The following is a 22,890-nucleotide window of genomic DNA, read 5'->3' on the forward strand; positions in this document are numbered from 1 at the left end:
GGGTTTTAAGAAGTGCCAGCGGTGTACACGCCCGATCTCTCTCACTGACCCGCACAGTTGGTGCTTACAGTGCCTGGGTCCAGAGCATCGGGCTGACACCTGCACCCGCTGTGCCACTCTTAAAAAACGTACGTTAAAAAATAGGCAGATCCAGCAGAACATCCTTTTCGGTACCGGGTCTGCCACACCATCGACGGCGCCGCTAAAGTCGGCACCAACTACCTCGACACCGCCTGATCCTTCCTCTGGGTCGATAGCGTCGGGTAAGCCGGCTAAGAAGCCTCCCACTTCCTTGAGCGCCCTCCTGCCACAGCGGCGACACCGGTCCTCCCGGCATCAAGCCGACCCCGTAAACGCTCCGCCCTGATTTTGGTGAGTGCCTCGTCATCGGCCTCCTCATCACCGGGGCATAGAGCAGCACCTATGGTACAGAAAAAGAAAAAAGCGGTACCAGTGCCTTCTCTGGACGACCGCATAGCGGCCATACTCCAAACTCAATTACAGGAGCAACTACAGCAACAACTACAACACCTGTTGCCAACAATATTGGCCCCGCTCCTTCCGGTACCAGACCGGCCCGAGCCTCGCACCATACCACCGGAGTAGACTCCATCGGTACCATTAAACACGTCTATGCCGGTGCTCTCGGCGGAACCGATTAATCCTCTCGTGCAACTACACTCTGATGCCGATCCTCTCCGACATCGGGACCGGCACCAAGCCCCCAGAGACCGAGACCGGCACCGCTCTTCTTCCCCCGATACAGTCTCCATGCGTTCTGGCAAATCTCTCTCTGAGACTCGCCACGCAGAACCATCCACACCACCGTCCCGTCCTATACACACCGACGTCAGGGACCCGGACCTCTGGGAAGAATCCCAACCCGGTACCGACGATGAGGCTTCTTCATCCGACGAGGAACCCTCCACAATCGATACCGGTTCCAAGCCTGAACAATCCTCGTTCACCAAATTTCTTCGGGAAATGTCAGCAGCTCTCTCTATCCCGTTAGAATCTGACTCTAAGAAGTCACAGGCTTTCTTAGATGCCCTAGACTTCGAGCAACCCCCCAAAGAATTTCTAAAGTTACCCGTCCACGACATCTTACGGGAAACTTTCTACAAGAATTGGGAGAACCCTCTCTCGGTACCGGGGGCCCCTAGAAAGCTGGATAGTCTCTACAGGGTCATCCCTATCCCGGGGTTTGACAAACCCCAACTGCCCCATGAATCTCTTCTTGTCGAGTCCACCTTGAAGAAAACCCAGGGATCCAGTGTTTATGCTTCTACCCCTCCTGGCAGAGTGGGCAAAACGATGGATAAATTTGGCAAGCGCCTTTATCAAAATGCAATGCTTGCAAACAGAGCTAATAATTACACCTTTCACTTCTCCTTCTACATGAAGCATCTGGTTCAACAACTTTCCATTACAAAAGTATCTTCCTGAACGTAAGGTCCCTCTTTTCCAACAACACATTTCCAGTCTGCTCCAACTCCGCAAATTCATGGTGCACTCCATTTATGATTCTTTCGAACTCACCTCTCGAGCATCTGCCATGGCGGTCGCCATGAGACGTCTGGCCTGGCTGAGCGTTTCCGACCTCGACGTTAACCACCAAGACCGCCTAGCTAACGCACCTTGTCTTGGTGATGAACTTTTCGGAGAGTCCCTAGACTCCACCACTCAGAAACTCTCGGCTCACGAGACCAGGTGGGATACTCTCATCAAACCGAAGAAGACGACTCCGCCTGCTCGCCCCTATAAACAGCAGTCTTCCTACCAACGCAGATTCTCAGCCAGACCTCTTCACCCACCTCCACAACAACGTCGCCGACCTCGTCAGCAACAGCAATCTCAGGCTTGCTCCCAATCTCATCAACCTGCCAAGCCTCTCCCTCAGTCAAAACCTTCTCAGCCCTTTTGACTCCTTTCTCCAGGGCATAGCCAGTCTCTCACCAGCGTTACCTCTTCCTCAACCTATCGGAGGACGCCTACAATTTTTTCTCAGCCGTTGGGAGGTCATCACATCAGACCAGTGGGTCCTCACCATCATTCGCCACGGCTACTCTCTCAACTTCCAGACTCTTCCACCAGACAATCTTCCCGTAGAGTCTGCTTCTCACTCCTCTCAAACCCTCCTCCTACTCAAGGAGGTCCAATCCCTCCTTCTCAATGCCATCGAAGAAGTCCCCCAAGACCAAAGGGGTCAGGGATTCTACTCCCGCTACTTCCTGGTACCCAAGAAGACAGGAGACCTTCGTCCCATCCTCGATCTCAGGGACCTCAACAAGTGTTTGGTCAAGGAAAAGTTCAGAATGCTCTCCCTTGCCACGCTTTATCCTCTTCTCTCTCAACACGACTGGCTATGTTCCCGAGGCCTACACTCATTCCCATTCATCTGTCTTCTCGTCGCTACCTTCGCTTTCAGATACAGCACCGCCACTATCAGTACAAGGTCCTACCCTTTGGCCTCGCATCATCGCCCAGGGTGTTCACCAAATGCCTGATTTGTGGTGGCGGCCTTTCTCAGATCTCATAACCTCCAGGTGTTCCCCTATTTGGACGACTGGTTGATCAAAGCACCTACGTCTCCACTTGTGCTGCAAGCCACTCGACACACCATCTCCTTCCTCCATCTCCTGGGGTTTGAGATCAACTACCCCAAGTCGCATCTGCTTCCCACACAGCGACTTCAGTTCATTGGAGCCATTCTCGACACCACTCTGAGGGCGTTCCTCCCCTCCGACCGTCAACGAACCCTGCTCCATCTTTGCCGTCAGGTGCTCCTTCATCACTCCATTCCAGCTCGGCAGATGATGGTCCTCCTGGGCCACATGGCTTCCACGGTCCATGTGCTCCCTCTGGCACGACTCCACCTCAGAACGCCTCAGTGGACTCTAGCCAACCAATGGTCTCAGACCACGGACCTTCTTTCTCATCCCATCTGTGTGACATCGTCTCTTCAGCGATCGCTTCAATGGTGGTTGAACTCCTCCAATCTTTCCAGGGGTCTGCTTTTTCATCTACCCCCTCACTCCATGGTCATCACTACAGATGCCTCCCCCTACGCATGGGGAGCCCACCTGGGAGAACTTCGCACACAGGGTCTCTGGACCCCTCAGGAGCGTCAACATCATATCAACTTCCTGGAACTCAGGGCCATGTTCTATGCACTCAAGGCTTTCCAACACCTTCTCTACCCTCAGGTTCTTCTCCTGTGCACAGACAACCAAGTCGCCATGTATTACATAAACAAGCAAGGCGGCACCGGTTCTCCCCTCTGTCCGGAGGCCCTCCGCATCTGGACCTGGGCCACGGCCCGCAGTCTCTTCCTAAAGGCTGTCTACATCCAGGGCGAACAGAATTCCCTGGCTGACAATCTCAGCCGCATCCTTCAACCTCACGAGTGGACTCTAGATCCGACCACACTCCACTCCATCTTCGATCGGTGGGGCACTCCTCAGGTGGACCTCTTTGCAGCTCCTCACAACCATCAACTGCCCCTTTTCTGTTCAAGACTCTACTCTCCTCATCATCTGACCCCAGATGCGTTCCTGCTCAACTGGACGGGTCGGTTTCTCTATGCCCTCCCTCCACTTCCTCTGATGTTGCGGACGTTGTTCAAACTCCGCAGAGACAATGCCACCATGATTCTCATCGCTCCTCGGTGGCCTCGCCAACACTGGTTCTCTCTCCTGCTCCAGCTCAGCTCCAGGGAACCCATTCCTCTTCCTGTGTTTCCTACTCTACTTACACAGCAGCATCAGTCTCTACTACATCCCAATCTGTCTTCGCTCCACCTGACAGCTTGGTTTCTCTCGGGCTGACCTCTCCAGAGAATCTTTCTCAGCCTGTCCATCATATTTTGAATGCCTCCAGAAAACCAGCCACCCTCCAATGTTACCACCAGAAGTGGACCCGGTTCTCCTCTTGGTGTCTACTGCATCACCACAATCCCACCTCTTTGGCGGTGGAACCTGTACTTGACTATTTGCTCTCTTTATCTGACGCTGGCTTCAAGTCCACCTCAATCAAAGTTCACCCCAGTGCCATCAATGCGTTTCATGAGCCAGTACTCGGAAAACCTCTCACGGTTCATCCCCTGGTTTCCCGGTTCATGAGAGGCCTCTTCAATGTCAAACCACCCCTGAAGCCTCCTCCAGTCATCTGGGACCTGAATGTGGTTTTGTCCGCCCTCATGAAACCTCCGTTTGAGCCTCTTGCCTCCACTTCACTCAAATTTCTTACCTGGAAGGTGCTTTTCCTCATTGCCATCACCTCTGCCAGGATGGTTAGTGAGCTACATGCACTGGTTGCCGACCCACCTTTCACTGTTTTTCACCATGACAAGGTGGTTCTGCGCACCCATCCTAAGTTCCTTCCCAAGGTGGTCTCGGACTTTCACCTCAACCAGTCCATTGTTTTGCCTGTCTTTTTTCCCAAACCCCACTCTCATCCTGGGGAACAGGCGCTACATACGCTGGACTGTAAGCGTGCCCTTGCTTACTATCTTGATCACACCAGGGCTCACCGCTCATCCCCTCAACTCTTTCTATCTTTCGACCCTAACCGTTTAGGTCGTCCTGTCTCTAAACGGACACTTTCCAACTGGCTTGCTGCCTGTATTGCCTTCTGTTATGCTCGGGCCGGTCTCTCACTGGAAGGTGCTGTCACGGCCCACAGGGTCAGAGCTATGGCTGCTTCTGTGGCTTTCCTCCGTTCCACGCCCATCGAGGAAATCTGCAAGACTGCCACTTGGTCCTCAGTTCACACGTTCACTACTCACTACTGTCTGGATGCCTTCTCCAGACGGGATGGACTCTTCGGCCGATCTGTGTTACAAAATTTATTTTCCTAATGGCCAACCATCCCTCCTCCCCCTCTGTTAGCTTGGAGGTCACCCATACGTTAAGAATATGCTGCCTGTTTGTCCTGGGATAAAGCACAGTTACTTATCGTAACAGGTGTTATCCAGGGATAGCAGGCAGATATTCTTAGGACCCGCCCTCCTCCCCGGGTTGGCTTCTTAGCTGGCTTATCTTAACTGGGGACCACGCTCTCCTCCGTCGAGCGGGAAGGCACCCGCGCATGCGCAGTGCAGTCAACTAGAACTTTCTAGTTAAAAGTGTCCGTACCGGGGCTCCGTCGGTGACGTCACCCATACGTTAAGAATATCTGCCTGCTGTCCCTGGATAACACCTGTTACGGTAAGTAACTGTGCTTTATCCAGGGACAGCAGGCAGATATTCTTGCGTCCCACCCACCTCCCCGGGTTGGCTTCTTAGCTGGCTTATCCTAACTGGGGACCGCGCGCCACTGTCGGACGGGAAGGCACTCGCGCGTACGCGGTGCGGTCTACTAGAACTTTCCAAGTTCTTAGAGTGCAATCACTCTAAAATTGTCCGTACCGGGGCTCCGTCGGTGCCGTCACCCATCAGTCAAGAATATCTGCCTGCTGTCCCTGGATAACACCTGTTACGGTAAGTAACTGTGCTTTCCGTACAAACGTAAGGAAGTTCTTCACCCAGAGAGTGGTAGAGAACTGGAATGCTCTTCCGGATTCTGTTATAAGGTAAAACACCCTCCAGGGATTCAAGACAAGGTTGGACAAGTTCCTGCTGAACCAGAACGAATACAGGTAGGGCTGGTCTCGGTTAGGGCACAGGTCTTTGACCTGGGGGCTGCTGCGTGAGCGGACTGTTGGGCGCGATGGACCACTGGTCTGACCCAGCAGCGGCAATTCTTAAGTTCTTAATTTCTTACCCTAAAACCCTGCTTTTGACAATCTATTGGTGGGTGATAGGCTGTCCCACCATCACATCTGACTGATGTGTGATCTGCATCATTTTGCCTCTTCTACAAACTGTTTTGATCTTCAACCTGTGTACTTTGCTCTGGTTTCCATATGCCATAGCTTTCTAGATCAGGGTACTGAACTCTACTCAAGGTCTTTTTTCACCCAAAAGTCAGGCAGCCTCCACACTATTGAAGTTATGGGACCTTGACCTGTTCTGCATGAACATCTTAGTGACAATCCTGCCTCTCATTGTTTCAAAACAGCTTGTTTTCCTGGGACAAAATGATTCCTTCACCCACATCTGATCAACCTTCAGTGCTGGTCCTATGCTTTAGCTAGCAAAAAACAAAGACCCCAAATTCCACAGTGAGAACAATCCAAACGATAGAAACAAAACACTGTGGAAGTGGATGTTCTGAAAGATGACTTATTTATAACTCTCCACAATAAAAACAAATCCAATTGCAAGTTGATAGTCCACATCTATTTGTCCTACCAGACCCTGTTTCAGCAACTCAACTCTCCCAGTAAAAAGTTCTTCCCTTCAGCCTTCCCTGCACCTAGTCTTTACCAAGTCCCTAGTGGATGTTACCACTTCCATAAGCAATCATCTTTGTCTCTCCATGACCACTTGGAGGCTGAGCAAGTATATGATTGCACTGAGCTCTGACTGACCACTTGTGTAGGTTTTGTGAGTCGCTTTTGATAAGTAACATACATATGGTAAATGTTGGTCAATCAGTGCAGTCATACATGTCTCCAAGTCTTCCATCCCTGGCTCCATAACCACTTGGATGCTGAGCAGGGGCAGATTTAATTCAGCTTCCTTCCTGCATTCACATGAAATCAAGCATGTTCTTGCTGCAGAAAAACTGCCATCAGGTCCTACCTCTCCAAACGATCCTGATATGTATACTGGGCAGTCTTTCAATATTAATTTATACTCGTGTATCCTTTTTAAAGGTGAGACTGCAAATTTCTCTATCCATGTCTACCTGGCAGCAATCTGTCTACCATGACCCAGTGTAAGACAATCTGGTTTCCATCTATCCCCCTTTCTCCCAACCTCATCCAGCATGGAATGTTAAGTCTGGATTCAGCAGGTGCTGTGTTGACATGCACAAGGAAAGAGGGGTGCTATTATGCAAAAGATGGTATTTAAACTTTCTGGATGCTTGAGTTTTGTAGCAAACTGTTATTGCAAAACTTGGATTATTCTGCCTAAGTTACTGAAGAGGTTTTAACTTTTATTTTTAAGTCTTTGGATGGCAAACCCATTAAAGTGGAACAAGCCACAAAGCCTTCATTTGAAACTGGAAGACGAGGAGGACCACCTCCTCCTCCAAGAAGTCGTGGTCCTCCAAGAGGTGGTCTTAGAGGTGGAAGAGGAGGAAGTGGAGGACCAAGAGGTAACTATATAATGTCTTTAGTCTGGTTTGGGTAATCGGTTGTACTTGGAAATTGTATAGATGGTCTTATTTTGTAGATACAGGAAAATGGGTTACTTGGTATTGACTTTTCAATCTATAAAATTCTTAATTTTACAATTGGTGATGTGTTGCAGAATGTGTATTGACTGTTTGCTTTTGAAAAAAAAAATTGTTTGAACCATTAAATTAAGATAAGTAGTACCTTCTGAGGTGCCTAATATGTTTAGAAGGAATATTGATACAAAAAAGTTTAACAAGGAAACATTGTTGTTTTTTAGCTAGTATTACACTTATTCCTCTGTATTCGCAGTTTTTTAGTATTCACGGTTTCGATTATTCATGGTTTAAACTTGCTGGCTCCACCCCCCCCAAAAAAAAAAATTGCATCAGCTTGCATAGAGAAATCACTGATTCCAAGCATTTACAGAGAATCACAGATTCCCAGCACTTTCTTCATGTTTTGCCTCCTTCAGGAACAGGCCAGGTTTCCCATGTTCACGGTTTCACCATATTCACGATGGTTTTTAATAGAAAACAGCAAATAGCTTATGAAAGTTTATTTGCAGTTTTTCTGTATTTGCAGTTCTGTTAATCCCCTATCACAGCGAATATGGAGGGAGAAGTGTACTGAAACCTAGTGCTTCCAGTGCAAAAAGCACACAAATCCTAAGCCTGTGGGAAGTGCAGCTTCACCCGTGAGGGATGCAGAAGGCATCTGCATTTTCAACTTGCCTCCCTGTATCGGGCACTTGCCCCCTCTTTGTGCTTTTTTTTTTTTTTTTTTTTCCTTTTTCAAATGGATTGAGGAGGCTTCTCTTCATCTGCATTGTTTTCAGGTTCTATCTGACATATGTTCAAGCTTCGGCGCTGTATAAGTTCCCAGTAGTCTGGGAGAAGTTGCAGACTTGTGTTCTGAGATCTCTAGTTAGAGCAGATTGGCCAGATAAGTGCCCTGCCCAACACATGGATCAGCTCAGGGCTCAGTCCCTGTGAGTCTGCTCTCCTGGATTTGGTCTTCTGGCTGGGAGACCTTGCAGGTGTTGGCTACAGGGACAATCCCCTAAAGAATCAAGTGGATACTGGTGTGAGGTAAAGGGTTTCATGTTTAACCTATATAAAAGGCAGCCTGAAGAAATGAAGCTTGCTTGCTTGAAGCAGAAAAGCTTTTCCTTTCTTCAGCTGGAGCTGATACAAGCACAGCACATGGCAGCACTGTTGAGTAAAGCACATTACTGAATATGGGAGACGTTGAAGTGGAGTAGATTTGGAGGGGGTGTAAAAGATTTATTTTCTATTCTTGGGCTTCCTTGAGGGTCCGCCACCTCTAAAATCCTATTTTGGGGATTTTTTAGGCTATTGTAGTTTCTGGATCATTTTTCATGCCAAAATCACTTCCACAGTGGCCATCTTGGATTTCTTGATTATTTAATATTAAAGATTTTTATTGAATTTTGAATAAAGTATACAAAACAGCATGACTTGAATATCAGTGTACACAAGAGTACAATATACAACAATAAGATAGAAAAGTACAACCAGCTCTAAAAGCAAATCGCAACATCATACCTAAGAACTATAAACCAGCTACCCACGCACAAACTGTACCCCACTCCCATCACACTAACATGATCCCAACATGAGACATCCCCCTGTTTCTTCAGGACGCCGTCCCAACAAAACAATCCCCCCCCAAACCTCCCCCCCTCCCCAGCAGTAAACTTAAATCAAAGAGTCCACTTTGTCCATAATCAGAGACCAAGTCCGGGTAGTAGAAAGATAGTATCCATGTCTTTTGCAATAGAGAGCTCCATTGCACTCAGTGTGAAGTTTCAAGGACCAATCCAATAGGCTAGGCGGCTCCAATCGCTTCCAATGGCAGGCTATCAAGCACTTGGCTACTACCAAACCCCACCGGCGAAGTTTAGGTTGCCAGGTATATAAACATTATGGAGGCCCAATAAACAGTCCTGTGGCATAAAAGGAAGAAGGAGCTGCAACAATTGTGACAGTGCCCACCACCCTCTTCCAGAAAGGTTGCAAAAGTTTACATTCCCACCAAACATGGAGGAAAGTACCCAATTCTACCCACATCTCCAACAGGTATCTGAGGCCCCGGATACATCTTATGTAAAATACCACCGAGTAAGGACTTATAAGCATTCTCCTGAATTAAAACACAGGAGGAAGCTTTACCCACCTCAATACATATCTGGGACCAGTCCCTGTCCAAAAAAGAGCAGCCTTAGGTCTTTTCCCAAGCTGTTTTATAGGGAGGATGGAAGGGAGTGGACCCCCTAAAATATTGATAAAGAACTGAGATGGACCGAGACAAACCCCTCAACGCTATCCACAATTGTTCTAAATGAGTGGAAGAGTCCATGGTCCCACCCCTGAGAATGAATAAAATGACTAAGTTGTGCATAGGCTAAAAAGTCCCCCTTGGGCAGATCACAACTAGTTTGAAAAGCTTCAAAAAACACCAGGATCCCCTTGTGCAGAACATCCCGAAAAGTAAGTAGACCTTAGCCTTCCCAACACAAGAAAACACCACTCTCTCTACCTGCAGGAAACTGTGGTTCATCACACAGTGCCCCCAAAATAGAGGGTACCAAACCCGCACCCCATCTCCGCCGCGTCTCACACCACAAACAAGAGATAGGTAAGGAAAGGATTATCCTGACTCCCGAGCACCTCTTGTTCAGGAGAAGAGGTCCAAAGTAGGGAGTTGCACAGGGACAGAAATCCCGCCCGTCCCCGCCCAGGATCCTCTCCGTCCCCGCCAGGATCTTCTCCATCCCAACCCGTCCCCGCAAGGAATTATCTCCATCCCCACCCGTTCCCATAAAAAGCAGCAATTACTTCTGACAGGATCATCAATTCCACAGTTTCTTTTGTGTTTGCGCTGCTGTTTTCCTTGTGGAATCTCTTTGGTACCCTTTTTTTGTTTTCTGTTCAGGTAATTAACTTATAAACCCCTCTTTTACTAAGGCTGACGTGTCCATTATATTATATGGACAAACCCTGCTTCTAAAGCCTTCCATCTCTGTGGGCCAGAGGGGGGGTCCCCGTGGGAGTCCTGTGGTTTAGGGGGGCTTCCCACAGGATTCCTGCGATCCCTGTTCCCGTGCAGACCTCTAGTCCAAAGCCAAAACTTCAGGATATGAGGGCCCACAAAATGTTCATACGCACCACAGTCTTAGCCGCAGCTATATCCCAATCTAAGGTAAGTCGTAACTGCAGCCTGAAAATACCAAAACAAATTAGGTAGAGCTCGCCCCCCCTCCCCCCACAGGATCTGGACGACCACAAGCCCTGTCTAGAAAGTCGAGGATGTTTCCCCTGCCAAATAAACTGAAAAAATAAACCATGCAGTTGTTTCAAAACAGAGGAGGGGATCAAAATTGGCAAAGTTTGGAATAAAAACAATAAACGGGGTAAAACATTCATTTTGACAACAGCTATTCTGCCTCACCAGGGCAACCACAACCCATGTCATCTTTGAAGATCCTCCCCCCCCCCCCCCCGAATGTACAATATGAGCATAGTTCAAAGCATATAACTGTAAGATCACTCGAAAGACGGATTCCAAAATATTTAATCACGCCAGACGCCCAACTGAATGGAAACATCCCCTGCAGGTGAAAGATATCCTCAGTCAAAGTGACTCCCAGCAGCTCAGATTTATCCATGTTGACCATAAACCCAGACACAGCACCATATTCAGAGAAAAGCTCAATCAAGATAGGGAGGGATCACGCACATAAAATAACACATCAGCAAATAGGGCAATACGATGTTCCTGTTCACCAACCCACACCCCTCGCAGATGTAAATGTTCCCTAACACGAATAGCCATAGGCTCCATGGAAAGAGCAAATGAGGGGGGGGGGATAAAGGGCAGCCCTGACGAGTACCTCTAGCAATAGGAAAAAACGGCATATATCCCCATTAATACGAATCGTAGCCCTAGGAGCTCAATAGAACGCCTGCACCCAAGCTAGAAAGAAATCTCTCAGACCCATCCGCTCCATCACTTGCCATAAAAATTCCCAACCAACTTGATCAAAAGCCTTCTCTGCATCTATAGTTAAAAAGGCAACCTTATCTTGGGCTCGCTGGGCTGCCCATAACAGATACAATGTCCTAATGTTGTCACTAACCTGGCGTCGCTGGATAAAACCCGACTGATCCATATGGATCAAGGTGGGCAGGAGTCTCCCCAGCGTAAGAGCTAATACCTTTGCCAAAATTTTAGCGTCCGTGTTTAAAAGTGAAATGGGGCGATACGCTCCACAGCTCAACGGATCCCTCCCAGGTTTAGGCAACACAGAAATGCCCGCCTCTCCTATGGACGGTGGTAAAGAGAGGCCCTCCTGCACCCCATTAGCAACCCAAACCAATAAGGGGGCCAAAGCATCACGATATTCTTTATAAAAAGAGTTAGGATATCCATCCAATCCGGGAGACTTCCCAGTCTTCAGATGGGTAATAACACCCAAAACCTCTCCCAAAGAAATGGGTTCATTAAGACATTCCCTGTCAGGATCAGTCAACCGGGGGAGGGGCACATTATTAAAATAGGCAGATATCGACTCTGAATCCACCCCATCTACCTTACCATATAGCTTGGTATAGGAAGACAAAAAAGCCGCTCCAATGGATCCGTCGGTAAGATGTTCAACCCCTGCTGCATCCCTGATGCACGTAATAGTCACACTAGTCTGCCGTACTTTTATAAACCGTGCCAACCACGACCCAGCCTTATTATTATACTCAGTCTGCCGCAGTCTTAATCGGGAAAAATCAATTTCCTTCATCTGTAAAGTTCCGTACACACCTTAAGTAATTGTTCATACACTATGGGATCCTGGTGTCTCTGGGAGTGCCCCCAAATTAATTAGACGCTCTCGAAGAGCCAAGGAGCGCCACTCTCTCTCTCTTAAGACGAGCCCCCCACTTAATAAATATACCTCGAATTACTACTTTGAGAGCATCCCACAGAATGGAATCACTAACTGAACCAGTTTTCATTAAACTGAAAAGTATCTTCCACTTCCTGCAGCACCTGAGTGTGTTTTAGTAGGAATTCGTTGAGTCTCCAAAAATTATGCTGAGCTCCTGCCTCCCAGTACCCCGCACAGGTAACCCAGATAGGGGCATGATCTGTATCAGGCCAATTTCTGCCTGCCTTACGCCTCCCCACTGATTTCAATGAGTCCAAAGTCCATCAATCCGAGCATAGGATTGGTGAGCATGTGAACAATGGTATAAGTTTGTTGAAAGGGGTGCAGAAGGTGCCAGCATTTAACCAATCCCAGGGAGGCCAGCAAAGCCAGAAAGGCCCTACGAGAGGCTCTAGAAGGCACCTGAGAGCCTCCCCGGGAATGATCCAACTGGGCATCAGGGGTAACATTAAAATCTCCCCCCAAGTAGACAGAGCCCTGCATAAAATTCACCAAGTCAGGAACAAGAGAATTGTAAAATTCAGCCTGACCTTCATTAGGGCCATATAAGTTAATAATAGTGAGAGCTCTGCCTTGTAAAGTACCCTGAAGAACCAAACATCTCCCCGTAGAATCTCGAAACATCTGCTGCACCACTAATCCCAATCCCTTGCGTACCAGAATTGCCAACCCCCCCCCCCCCCCCCCCCATACACACACCTTCTTGGTGGTCCTCCCACTTTGAGTCCAGACTTGCTCAAAAGCAGGCGAGTGCAGCACTCCCACATCTCGAGGCCTCGGATGAGTCTCCTGAAGCAGACAAACATCCCACTGTAACCTCCGCAATTCACGATATACAGTACTATACTCCTTTTACTAGGACTATTCATCCCATTGACATTCCAGGACCCTATAGTAAAATTTTCTATTCCCCCCCCTTAGAGCGCCCCCCCGCTCCCCTGCAGGTTGCTGATCCCCCCTTGCTAAGACCAGCCAGTCGGTAGAAAGTGATTTATCTTACACAGGTGACTACTGCCTACCCCCCGCTTCCCCAAACTACCCTCAAATAACATCCGTGCTTTTATCTCTCAACCCCTAAATGAGAACCTCCACCACAGCCCAACCAAGAAATCAGGAGAGTATCCCAAACCTTGGAAAGGAGAAGGGGAAAACTCCTCCCCCACCTCCATCCAAATACGAATTGAACAAACCAAATCCTCGACTTTGCACCCCATCCCATCCAACCTGAGCAGAGAAAAAAAAACCAAGCAAACTCTCACAAATCTGACATTCAGGGTAAAGCAGAAAATAACAAAATGTAAAGGACCATACCCACATCCAACTCATCAATACCCATATCCATAAATGTCCAAAGAAACCCTCTAATGGTGTCTAGGCTTTCCTTCAGGTAGCAGATTTGGCAGTTTTCTTGCCCAATCTCAACACGGTAGTCCAGATCCCACGCAGTCCGGAAGTCGTTGCAGGCTCCAAGGTGGGTGCTGTAGCAAGAACAGTTGCACAACCCAAATCCCGCAGCGCAGCCCATGCCTACACTACAGTACTGACTCGCTTAGACTTCCCATTAACTCTCAGCCAGACTCCAAAGGGGAAAAGCCAGCAGTATTTGTAACCCCCAGCACGCAATGCCTGTAACTTCCTTAAAGGCTTTACGTTTCTGCAGTGTGGACCAGGCTAAATCTTGATACACCCCCCACTTCCAAGTCCTTCCACCGAAATTGCGGCTGATGGCGTGCCGCTTGTAAAACTTTTTCCTTCAAAGCGAAATCCTCAAAACAGGCGATAATATCCTTTGCTCTCTGTCCTCGGGATGGCCCCAAACTACAATGGGCCTGCTGCAGCAAGATATCATCTGACACCACCACTCCAGCCGCGCCAAGGAGTTGCTGACAAAACTCACGCACCACCAACTTGCAGTCACGGTACGGCAGGATTGATTATCAAGATCCTGCGCCTGCAATTCTTGTAATTCCATAGAAATGCGGTTAGTATTGTCTTTAGTCTCCAATAGTGCCTCCACGTGGTCTTCAGTCAGAGACCCGGGCCCCAAGTTCCCCGACATCAGCGTGCAATTCTGCCAGTGCCTTTTTCACATCAAGTCGGACCCTACCATTTCCTCCCTCAATTCACGGAACCACATCTACAGGGTCTTATGTGCCTCACCCCCAAGCTCAAAATGGTGCGCTGGTATGCCTTCGTCCTCCGACTTAGATTGAGTCGAGGGCCCCACATCCATCTTGTTTTTCTCTACACTTTCACCCGGCAGGTCAGACGCTGATTTTTTTGCCCTCATTCACCAAAATATTTTATATTTTTCTAGGTTTTTTTCGAGTCGCCATGACTAGTGCTATGCCAAGTCTCTCGAGTCGCCAAAATTACTTTGCATTGGAAGCGCTAAGCTCCACTTTTCACCTCAGCCCCATCAGAGCTCTCGGATTAGGCAGCCATACACCGGGATGACGTCGCTTCCTCCTTCGATTTCCTGATTTTTATTTTAAAAGGTGGTGTGAGGCAGGGAGAACATCGATAGGTGTGAAACTAGTCAAAATGGACTTCAAGATTAACTACTATATCATGCCAATTTTGCGCTGGATAGGCACCTGAGGAGCACCTGTGGGACTTGAGAAGGGGGACAGGAGCTGTGGGCTTAGCCTCCCCCCCCCAAAAAAAAAAGTCCCTCAAAGCTTGAAGTAGGACATCCTCTTAGAGCACACTTATGATCCGGCACCATCAGTGAAACTTAAATGCACGGATAACTTGGCCACAGGGATGTATGTCATGTCGGAGTTCATAAAGGTCTGGGAACTTCGGTCAGGATTTTGACTCTGGTTTTGTGACTCATGTATGCCTATTTTGAAGTACAAGTAGTCCCTAAGTTTGGTTGAGATTGTGCCGGTTAGCTTGCAGGAGGGTATACCCCTGAAGTACCTGGGTCTCCAGGAGCATGCGGTCCAGTCAGAAGGTCTGGGATTGGGGATCTGAATGTATGCCTCTTCTCTTAGGAAGTGCTTCCTTTTATAGGGGATATAGGTTCTCAGGAGGGTGATTCCAGCCAGGAGGCTGTAGCAGCCCCGAACCAGGGAGAGGATCTAACAATGTGTAAGCTTTTTAAGCCAGCTGGTTTAAATGAAGTCATTGTGGTCTCTGCGGGAACTGGAATTTAGAAGTTCACAAACTGCTGCTACACAATACTTTTATGTTGAGCAGCTCCAAGATCTAGTCCATCCTGAGATCACCATGATGCTGATGGCGTATTGGGAAATGCCAGAAGGGCCATTTCCTATGGTTCCTGACTTCCAGCAACTGTTCTGCCACCTAAGGTGATTTCCTTGGTGGCACAGGTTACAAAGCATATTTATCTCCACAGTGAAGGTGGAGTTGTCCTGAAGGATGCTCGGGACCGCAGGTTGGATCTGATTCTCAAAAGGCAATTTGAGGTCTTGGTTTTAGGTCTTATGGCAGCAGCTTCCTTCATTGTGCAGACTAAACTCACCTATCCGATCTGTGGCAGTCTTCCCGGGCGACCTGGCTTGGCCTCCGCGTGTGCGGGTCACCGGACTAGATGGACCAAAGGTCTGATTCGGTGAAGGCGTTTCTTATGTTCTTATGCCTCCTCGTGCAAATCAATGCAATTGGAGGCACGCATCACAGCAACTCCAAAGATTGCTGAAGAACAATCCAGACGCATGCACAGACCATCCTCGACTGTAGATGTGATCCGTGCTTGCTCTCGCTCGAGATCAAAACACAAAGGGCAGATGTGGCTGCACTCGCTGGACTTCAGAGGAATCATTTTAAGTTTAATGCCAGACTACCTTATTTTAAACACGACAGATTCAGCAAGAATGGAACAGAACTTGTGCAGCCCCGCTTTAAACCCATGGATTAAAACCTTGGACTCGCACTGCGCTGTTTTCATTTTGTGCAAGGAGATGTATTTTGTTGTTTCGGGGCTGCAGGGCTGGGATTTCAGGGCGTAAAGGACATGGTCCTCAGCATTCACTACTTTTTTTAATCAGCCAGTCCAGTCAGTGTTCCTGAATTTTAGTGAATCTCGCTGCCTTCCTACTTTTGCATGCCATTTCCCTTCATTTGCATGTGCAGATTGGATCAGGAGGAAGGTTAGTGAATCAGGTCAGGGTTGCAAACTAATTGTGACACAATAAGCTTGGTGAATCTAGGCCTTCTATACTCCTAGACAGTTCTGTTGGGGGTGGATTGTCACTGATGCCATGTATGACCTGTTAGTTGTAAGCATAGTGTCTGCTCACTTTTTCCTCCCACAGGATGTTTGGATCAGACAACGGGCTGGAAATTCAGCTTCCAAAGCCACATTGAACAAGCTACCTTTTTAAAAAGCAGATGTCTATATGACAAAGGACTGGATGACCTTATGACCAGTGAAATGGACAAGAGTCCCAAGTCTTCTGGATAGCAAGCCATGTGCACTTAGGGTCAAGGTGCTCCTTTTTAGGCTATAGGCAACCTCGACAGTCTTTGGGTAACTTCTCTATGCAGAGGTCATTTGAAGTCTCCAGACAAGAGGTTTGGACCCTGGATGAAACCCACATCAGGTGCCGTTTGGTGGACAATTCAAAAAGTTCCAATGATGCCAGATTCGTATCTGATTTTTCCCCATATAGACGGGAGACTTGGGAACAGATTTGTATTGATTAGTGGGTGCTGGGCATTATTCAAGAGGGTTACAAGCTCAAATTTCTCAAGCTGCCTTGATTTTTCACCCCCAGCCAGAGGAAGTAGCTAGAGTACGAGTAGCAGTCCAGTGGCTGTTGTAGATTCAGGCAGTAGAAGTCCTGGATGCTGAATCAGACTTGGGCAGATATTCCATATACTTCATTATGCCAAAGAGATTTGGACGTCTGGAGTCCAATTCTGGATACCAAGTTGGTCAATGCAGCCTTAAAAGTGGGTGAAGATGCACTACCCACAGGTTCAGGACTCCAGCTTTCTGCTGGAAAGAAGATTGAGGTACAAACTTAGATCTATCAGGGCTGGGATGTTGACATAATCTCAAGTTATGCCAATTCTTCTATCTAGGATTCTAAATAACATATTTGTAGATTACTTCCCCTTTCCTTCAGGGGGATCCAGAGGAGCGCTACCTATGAAGAGAGGTCCTCCACCAAGAAGCGGTGGGCCACCACCTAAACGATCTGCTCCATCAGGACCAATCCGTAGCAGTGGGATGGGAGGAAGAGGTAGACTTTATATACAGTTTACCTTTTTCATAACTTATCAGAAATGCTTTTAAGATATTCATGCTTTTTCTCTTCCAATAACTGGAAAACATTCAGAGGGTTGTGAACAAGTCTATATATCCTTTTTTTTTTTGTTGTTGTTGTATAAAGGCATATAAGCAATGCATGGTGCCCCTTAAGCAAGCTTGCCCTTCTTATACACATCCTAAATAAAAAAATATTTGACAGTACATATAGCAGCATCCATAATGTCTGTCCAGATACAGCTGGGGATTTCTTTAGGGATGGGCAACCTTTTAGCTTATGGGCTGAATTTGGTTCACCATTTGAATTTATGCAGCCCAGAAAACCATAGGAAATAGATACATAAAAAGTTGACCAGCTCAGTGATTAAAAATTTCACATTTTCAGAATAGCCACTCTAGTAGCTTGTTTCCATTTTTAGTTTTTCACAGGTCTATGGTGGTCTTGACATTACATAATGTGGCCTACTAGTGATGCCACATTCATGGTGGCCCTCTGTATAAAAGTTGCCTGATCTCTGTATAAAAGTTACCTGATCATGATCTTAGCAGATGGAGACTGAACCACTGAATTTGAGCAATAGCCTTTTAAGTATCCTGTGCAACCACTTGTCAGTCTCCAGCAGATTGTAGACGAGGCATCCTCTACCTATTGACTGGCTTGATTTGGTCCACAGGAGGAGGGGGTACAAGTTGGGTGATCAAATCCTGGATTTCTTAGCATTTGCCTCCTAGCAGATGAGGGGAGACAGATGGAGATAGAATTCAGTGTGTTCTATCAGAAGTACAAGTGGGGCTATGCAGTCTTTGAGAATCAGTCTATTTTCAGCCTCCAGCAGGTGGAGGTTGTAAGCCTTTGCAGTCCTGTTAGGATGAGCGGCCTGTGTTTTCCCTTTTCTTGTGCAGACTGAGATTGGGTTCTGCGGGGGCCCTTTAGTCCTAGAAAGTGTGGCTCTCTGGTAGTCCCCATATTTCCTCACCCACCCTTCTGTGTAGTGGTGCCTCAGCTTTACTCCTTGCCTGAGGGCATTGACTACAGCTTTGAGAGCCAGTGGGGTGGTTGCTTTAAATGGGGGGATTCCCTGACCGCCACAAGGGCAGAGCCGGCAGTGGGGAAGCCTAGGTTTCCCTTACTACCATAGGCAATGGGGATTCCCTTACTGCAGCTTTACAATTTCAGGCCTCTTCAGTGTTCACAACAACCTTAGATTAACCTTTTTCGGCATCTGTTTCTTCTTTGGTTGGAAATTACACCATTTTCACTGATTCTGCTACTGAGCCCCCCCCCCCTAGATTAGACAGGAACAGGTCTCGCAGGCCTCTTGGCAGTGGCATGTGATTATTTTCCAGCTGTGGGTTTGCAATGTGCAAGGCTTATTGCATGCTTGGCTGATTTCTGTGCACTTTCCGGTGGCCTCAGTAACATCTGGAGGGGTTGGTTCTTATGGCACAGGTGCTTTCTTCACCTCCTAAGCCTTCAATTCTGTGGATTACAACCTACTATTAACAAAACTGTCAGAAATTGGTATAATGGGTACAGTGCTAAAATGGTTCACGACTTCTACATAATAGAGAAAACATTGTAAAAAAGGATGGTGGGATCTCCAACCCCTGGAAGGCCTTGTGTGGTGAGCAGCAAGGCTCTTTGCTATCACCATTCTATTTAACTTTTTCATGAGTTCTCTCAAACATCAAATCTGAAGAAGATGAAAGCATAATGTCCTATGCAGATGACATTCTGCTCCGCATTCCTACAACCAATCGACAAAATCTCAATCAACATTGAAAATCTAAAATTGTGCAACAATCACAAGTTAAAGCTAAATGGCACCATAACCAAAGCTCTATACTTCGACAATGCCCAGCACACAGCACTGACTAGCATCACTCTGAAATCCGGCAACATCCTCACAGTAGATAAAACCTCAAATGCTAGGCTGCATTTTAGACTCCACATTTACTATGGAACCTCAAATCTCCAATCTCAGGAAGAAATCCCTCTTCACCATGAGACAATTAAGACTCATCAGAGCCATACGTTCATCGGCACCACTTCCCTGATTGTACAGATGATTCTACCACAACTGGACTACTGTAACTTCACCTACCTTGGAATCAACACCACTCTAGTCCAAAAAAGCAGCTCATTCAAAACACAGCTGTAAGACTAATTTTCAATCTGAAAAAATACAACTGTTACATCCTTCATCAAGTAACTGCACTGGTTACCCATACTATCGTGAATAAAATTCAAAATATCATGCATCATTCACCACATACTTCATGGAAACACAGCAGCTCCACTGATCCAACTCTAATGGCATGGTCTACCTCTCGCAGAACCCTCAACAGGATACAACTACCTCCAGCGCAAGCATGTTTTTCACTCTTAGGAAGGTTAGCATTTGGAATTTGGAATGATCTCGCACAAATGACCAGAACGGAGCCTAGCTACACCACATTCTGGAAGAAACTGAAAACTCTTAGAGGAATTTATGTAAAGTTTAGGTATCAATCTCCATTCTGCCAGTCTCTCTCCTTTTCTCTCCTCCTTTCCCCCACTTAACTCTGTTCTGATTTCTCTCTTTCCTTCGCTTTGAGCTTGCATAGGTATGCGCGATGCACAAATAGAAGATTAGATGAGATAGCATTTCTCTTGCGTGGACAAGGTATTCTTAGGTGGACAATGTTTCCAGATGAGGACCTGGGTGTGTCAGGTGACCTTCAGGACCCTTTTGGGGGCGGGTGGGCGCAGATAACATGACTGGGTATCTTGGTTGCCCGAAGGGTAGGACTCTTTGGTAATCCACATTTTTTACCGGGAAGAGTCCAAGCAAGAACAAAACTAGAACTGATGGTCTTGATAAGTTTTAACAAATAAATTATGTAAGTAAATAATGAATCCATAAAAAGTAAAAAGATAACACAATTTTTTACTGTTAATTTTATGGATTCATTATTTACATCACTTGCATCACTTATGTTGTGAAGACTTATTAGTTTCTCAAGACCACCAGTTCCATAGTTTTCTTGCTTGGTTTCTCCTTTTTCCTGTGGAACAGTTTGACTTTTCTTTGGTCACCAGGAAGAGTTGCAGGAGCTCATTCTCCAAGTGTCTTCGGTTTTGCACTTTGAGGAGGATGCTAGAGACCCTCCCAAGTGGTAGATCCTCTTTGTGGCATTTGGGTGGCTTCACATTCCTTTCTCGTGCATCAAGCAGCTATCCAGGATATTGTACAGGTGCAGTGAAAAGTCCTAGATGTCCCTTTTCTACTGGCACAGTCTAACCCATTTGATGCTGGTAAGGGTGGGGTTTTTTGGGGAGGATTTTTTTGGCTTGCTGGTGATAGCCCCAGTGGTTTCAGTAATTGCTAAGAAGAATATGGTTACAGTAGAAGTGGGGTTCTGCTATGAAGGACCCCCAGGACCGGAGGAGGAAGGCTCTTCTCAAGCAGAATTTTGACATAGTGCCCTTGGTGGTTCATAATGCAATTTGTGGTGGTCTGGCCAGGGCATGTTTTAAGTGGGTTGAGCATATGTTAGAGTCCACTGACTGGGTGTTGGTGGACCAGGAAGTAGTGATTGAATTGGGCTCTTATCCTTCAGATATGATGCAGCTTCTACTAAATCTATGGCCTTGGGGGTGGCCACTAGACATATCTTGTGGCTCCATGGTTGGTCAGCAGACTCTACCTTGAAATTTAAGCTCAGTTGATTTTCCTTTCTTTTTGGAGAAGAATTGGATAGGTTGGTCCAGAGTAGAGAACGACACCGGGACAAATTTTTTTTCACGTCCCCTCGGGAACTAAGTCTTCCTATCCCCCATGTCATTCTCCTAGTCCAGAGTTCAGTAGATTCCAAAAGTGCCTCAGTTGCTGGAAGGCAAGCCTTGGCATGTCAACAGAGGTTCCAGCCAAGGTAGCTTCTGAGTTCCACAGATACCATTCTGGCAGGGTGTCTTCTATGGCTGCCTCTTCCAGCAGTCATTTTCTTACAGCAAATACAATCTTTTTGGGGTGCATGCCAGGGAGGCTGTGACTCTTCATTCAGTCTCTCCTCATCTTCTCAGTGACAGGGTTTAGGTCCTCCTTCTGGTTTCTGTGGGAGCTGCTTTGAGGGACTTTTACCTGGGGTGGATGTAGATCACAGCATATCATTGTCCTGGTAAATTTGCTTTGCAATTTTGGGACGGCATTCCCCCCCCCCCCCCTCCCGGTAACTTTTCCAAGATTATGGTAGTGGTGACAGCAGCCTTGTGCAAAGAGCATTTTGGTTTACCTGGACAACTGGTTGGTGTATCTGGGTTCTTTGCCGTTGGTCTAAGGTGCAGGAGTTGCATTCACAGATTCAATGTCCCCAAGTACAGGAATTTTAAGTCTTGGACTCAATGGCAACCTTTGGTTGGCACTTGCATACTTCTAATTTTCCTGATGGGCAAAGCTGTTCAACACCATAACGATGGCCTATATCAATTGGCAGGGGGAAAACAAGAGTTGACTGGCGGCGTAGGAGATGGCGCTTGTCATCTCTGCATCCCACATAGCAGGAGTAGACAATGTCCGGACAGATTTCTAAGTCGTCATGTGCTGGATCCTGGTGAGTGGTGTCTGGGGATGGAAGCCTTTGAGCTGATCAGTCATGGGGTCAGCCAATGATGGATCTCATGGCCATGTGTTTCAACTCTGAAGTGCAGATTTGTTTTCAGTCTGAGCTGGATCCTCTGCAGTGTAGGCCAACAGACGGGCTGCATGTCTTTCCTCCAGGCCTCTTGTTGGGAAGAGTTGTTTTGAATGGCATATCAGGCCGTCTTCTCCATGTTGTAGAGCCCCTACCTCTGCCCCTGTCACACCCTTCTAACTCATCCCATTTCCATGTTTAGTCCAGGTCCCTTTTTGTTTCATGGCTTGGCTTTCGAGAGGGAGTGTTTAAGCAAGAGATTATTCAGATAGGGCGGTCTCCAATCTCTTAGGTTCTCAGAGGTTCTTGACACATCTGGTGTCTTTTTTTTTTTTTTTTGAGGACTGGTATTTTGCAGGGGCAGTGGTCCCCCTTAACACATCTATCTCATATCCTGGATTTTTTTTTTTTTTCCCCAGGATGGGCATGAAGGGCTTTTTCTGGCTCTCTTTGCGGGTTCAGGTTGTCCTGTAGGTCTGGTACATGGATGGCAATTGTCTTCTCATTCAGGTGTGAAAAATTTTTTTTTAATTTTTTTTTTTTGAGGGCAGCAAAGTTGCTGTGTCCTCTAGTGCGTTCTTTGGTTCCAACCTGGAATCTCACTCTGGTCCTGTTGGTGCTGGTTCTTCTCCTTTTGAGCCATTGAGTTCATGCTCTTTGAAAGACCTTATCTTGGAGGCTGTTCTTTGTGACCATTATGTTGGTGAGATAGAGTTGCAGGCCTTCTCTTGGGCTACCTTCTTGGTGTTTTCTATGGAGCGTGGTCTATGGTCTGTTTCTCCT

General features: G+C 47.2%; 1 protein-coding gene across 4 annotated transcripts in view; it reads left to right on the forward strand.

Moving 5' to 3' along the window:
* Positions 1-22,890, forward strand: part of RBMX (RNA binding motif protein X-linked) — a 42,885-nt gene that overhangs the window by 15,161 nt on the left and 4,834 nt on the right. For 2 of the 4 annotated variants that reach the window (XM_033946938.1, XM_033946939.1), the window contains one exon: positions 7,056-7,206. In XM_033946938.1, coding sequence (XP_033802829.1) covers positions 7,056-7,206 — 151 coding nt within the window. Of the gene's footprint in view, positions 1-7,055; positions 7,207-17,269; positions 17,408-22,890 lie in introns of all 4 variants that reach the window. The other 2 variants (XM_033946937.1, XM_033946936.1) reach the window with 2 other exon arrangements.

The sequence above is a fragment of the Geotrypetes seraphini genome, chromosome 5 (genome assembly GCF_902459505.1).
Source record: "Geotrypetes seraphini chromosome 5, aGeoSer1.1, whole genome shotgun sequence".
In the NCBI taxonomy this organism is placed as follows: Eukaryota; Metazoa; Chordata; class Amphibia; order Gymnophiona; family Dermophiidae; genus Geotrypetes; species Geotrypetes seraphini.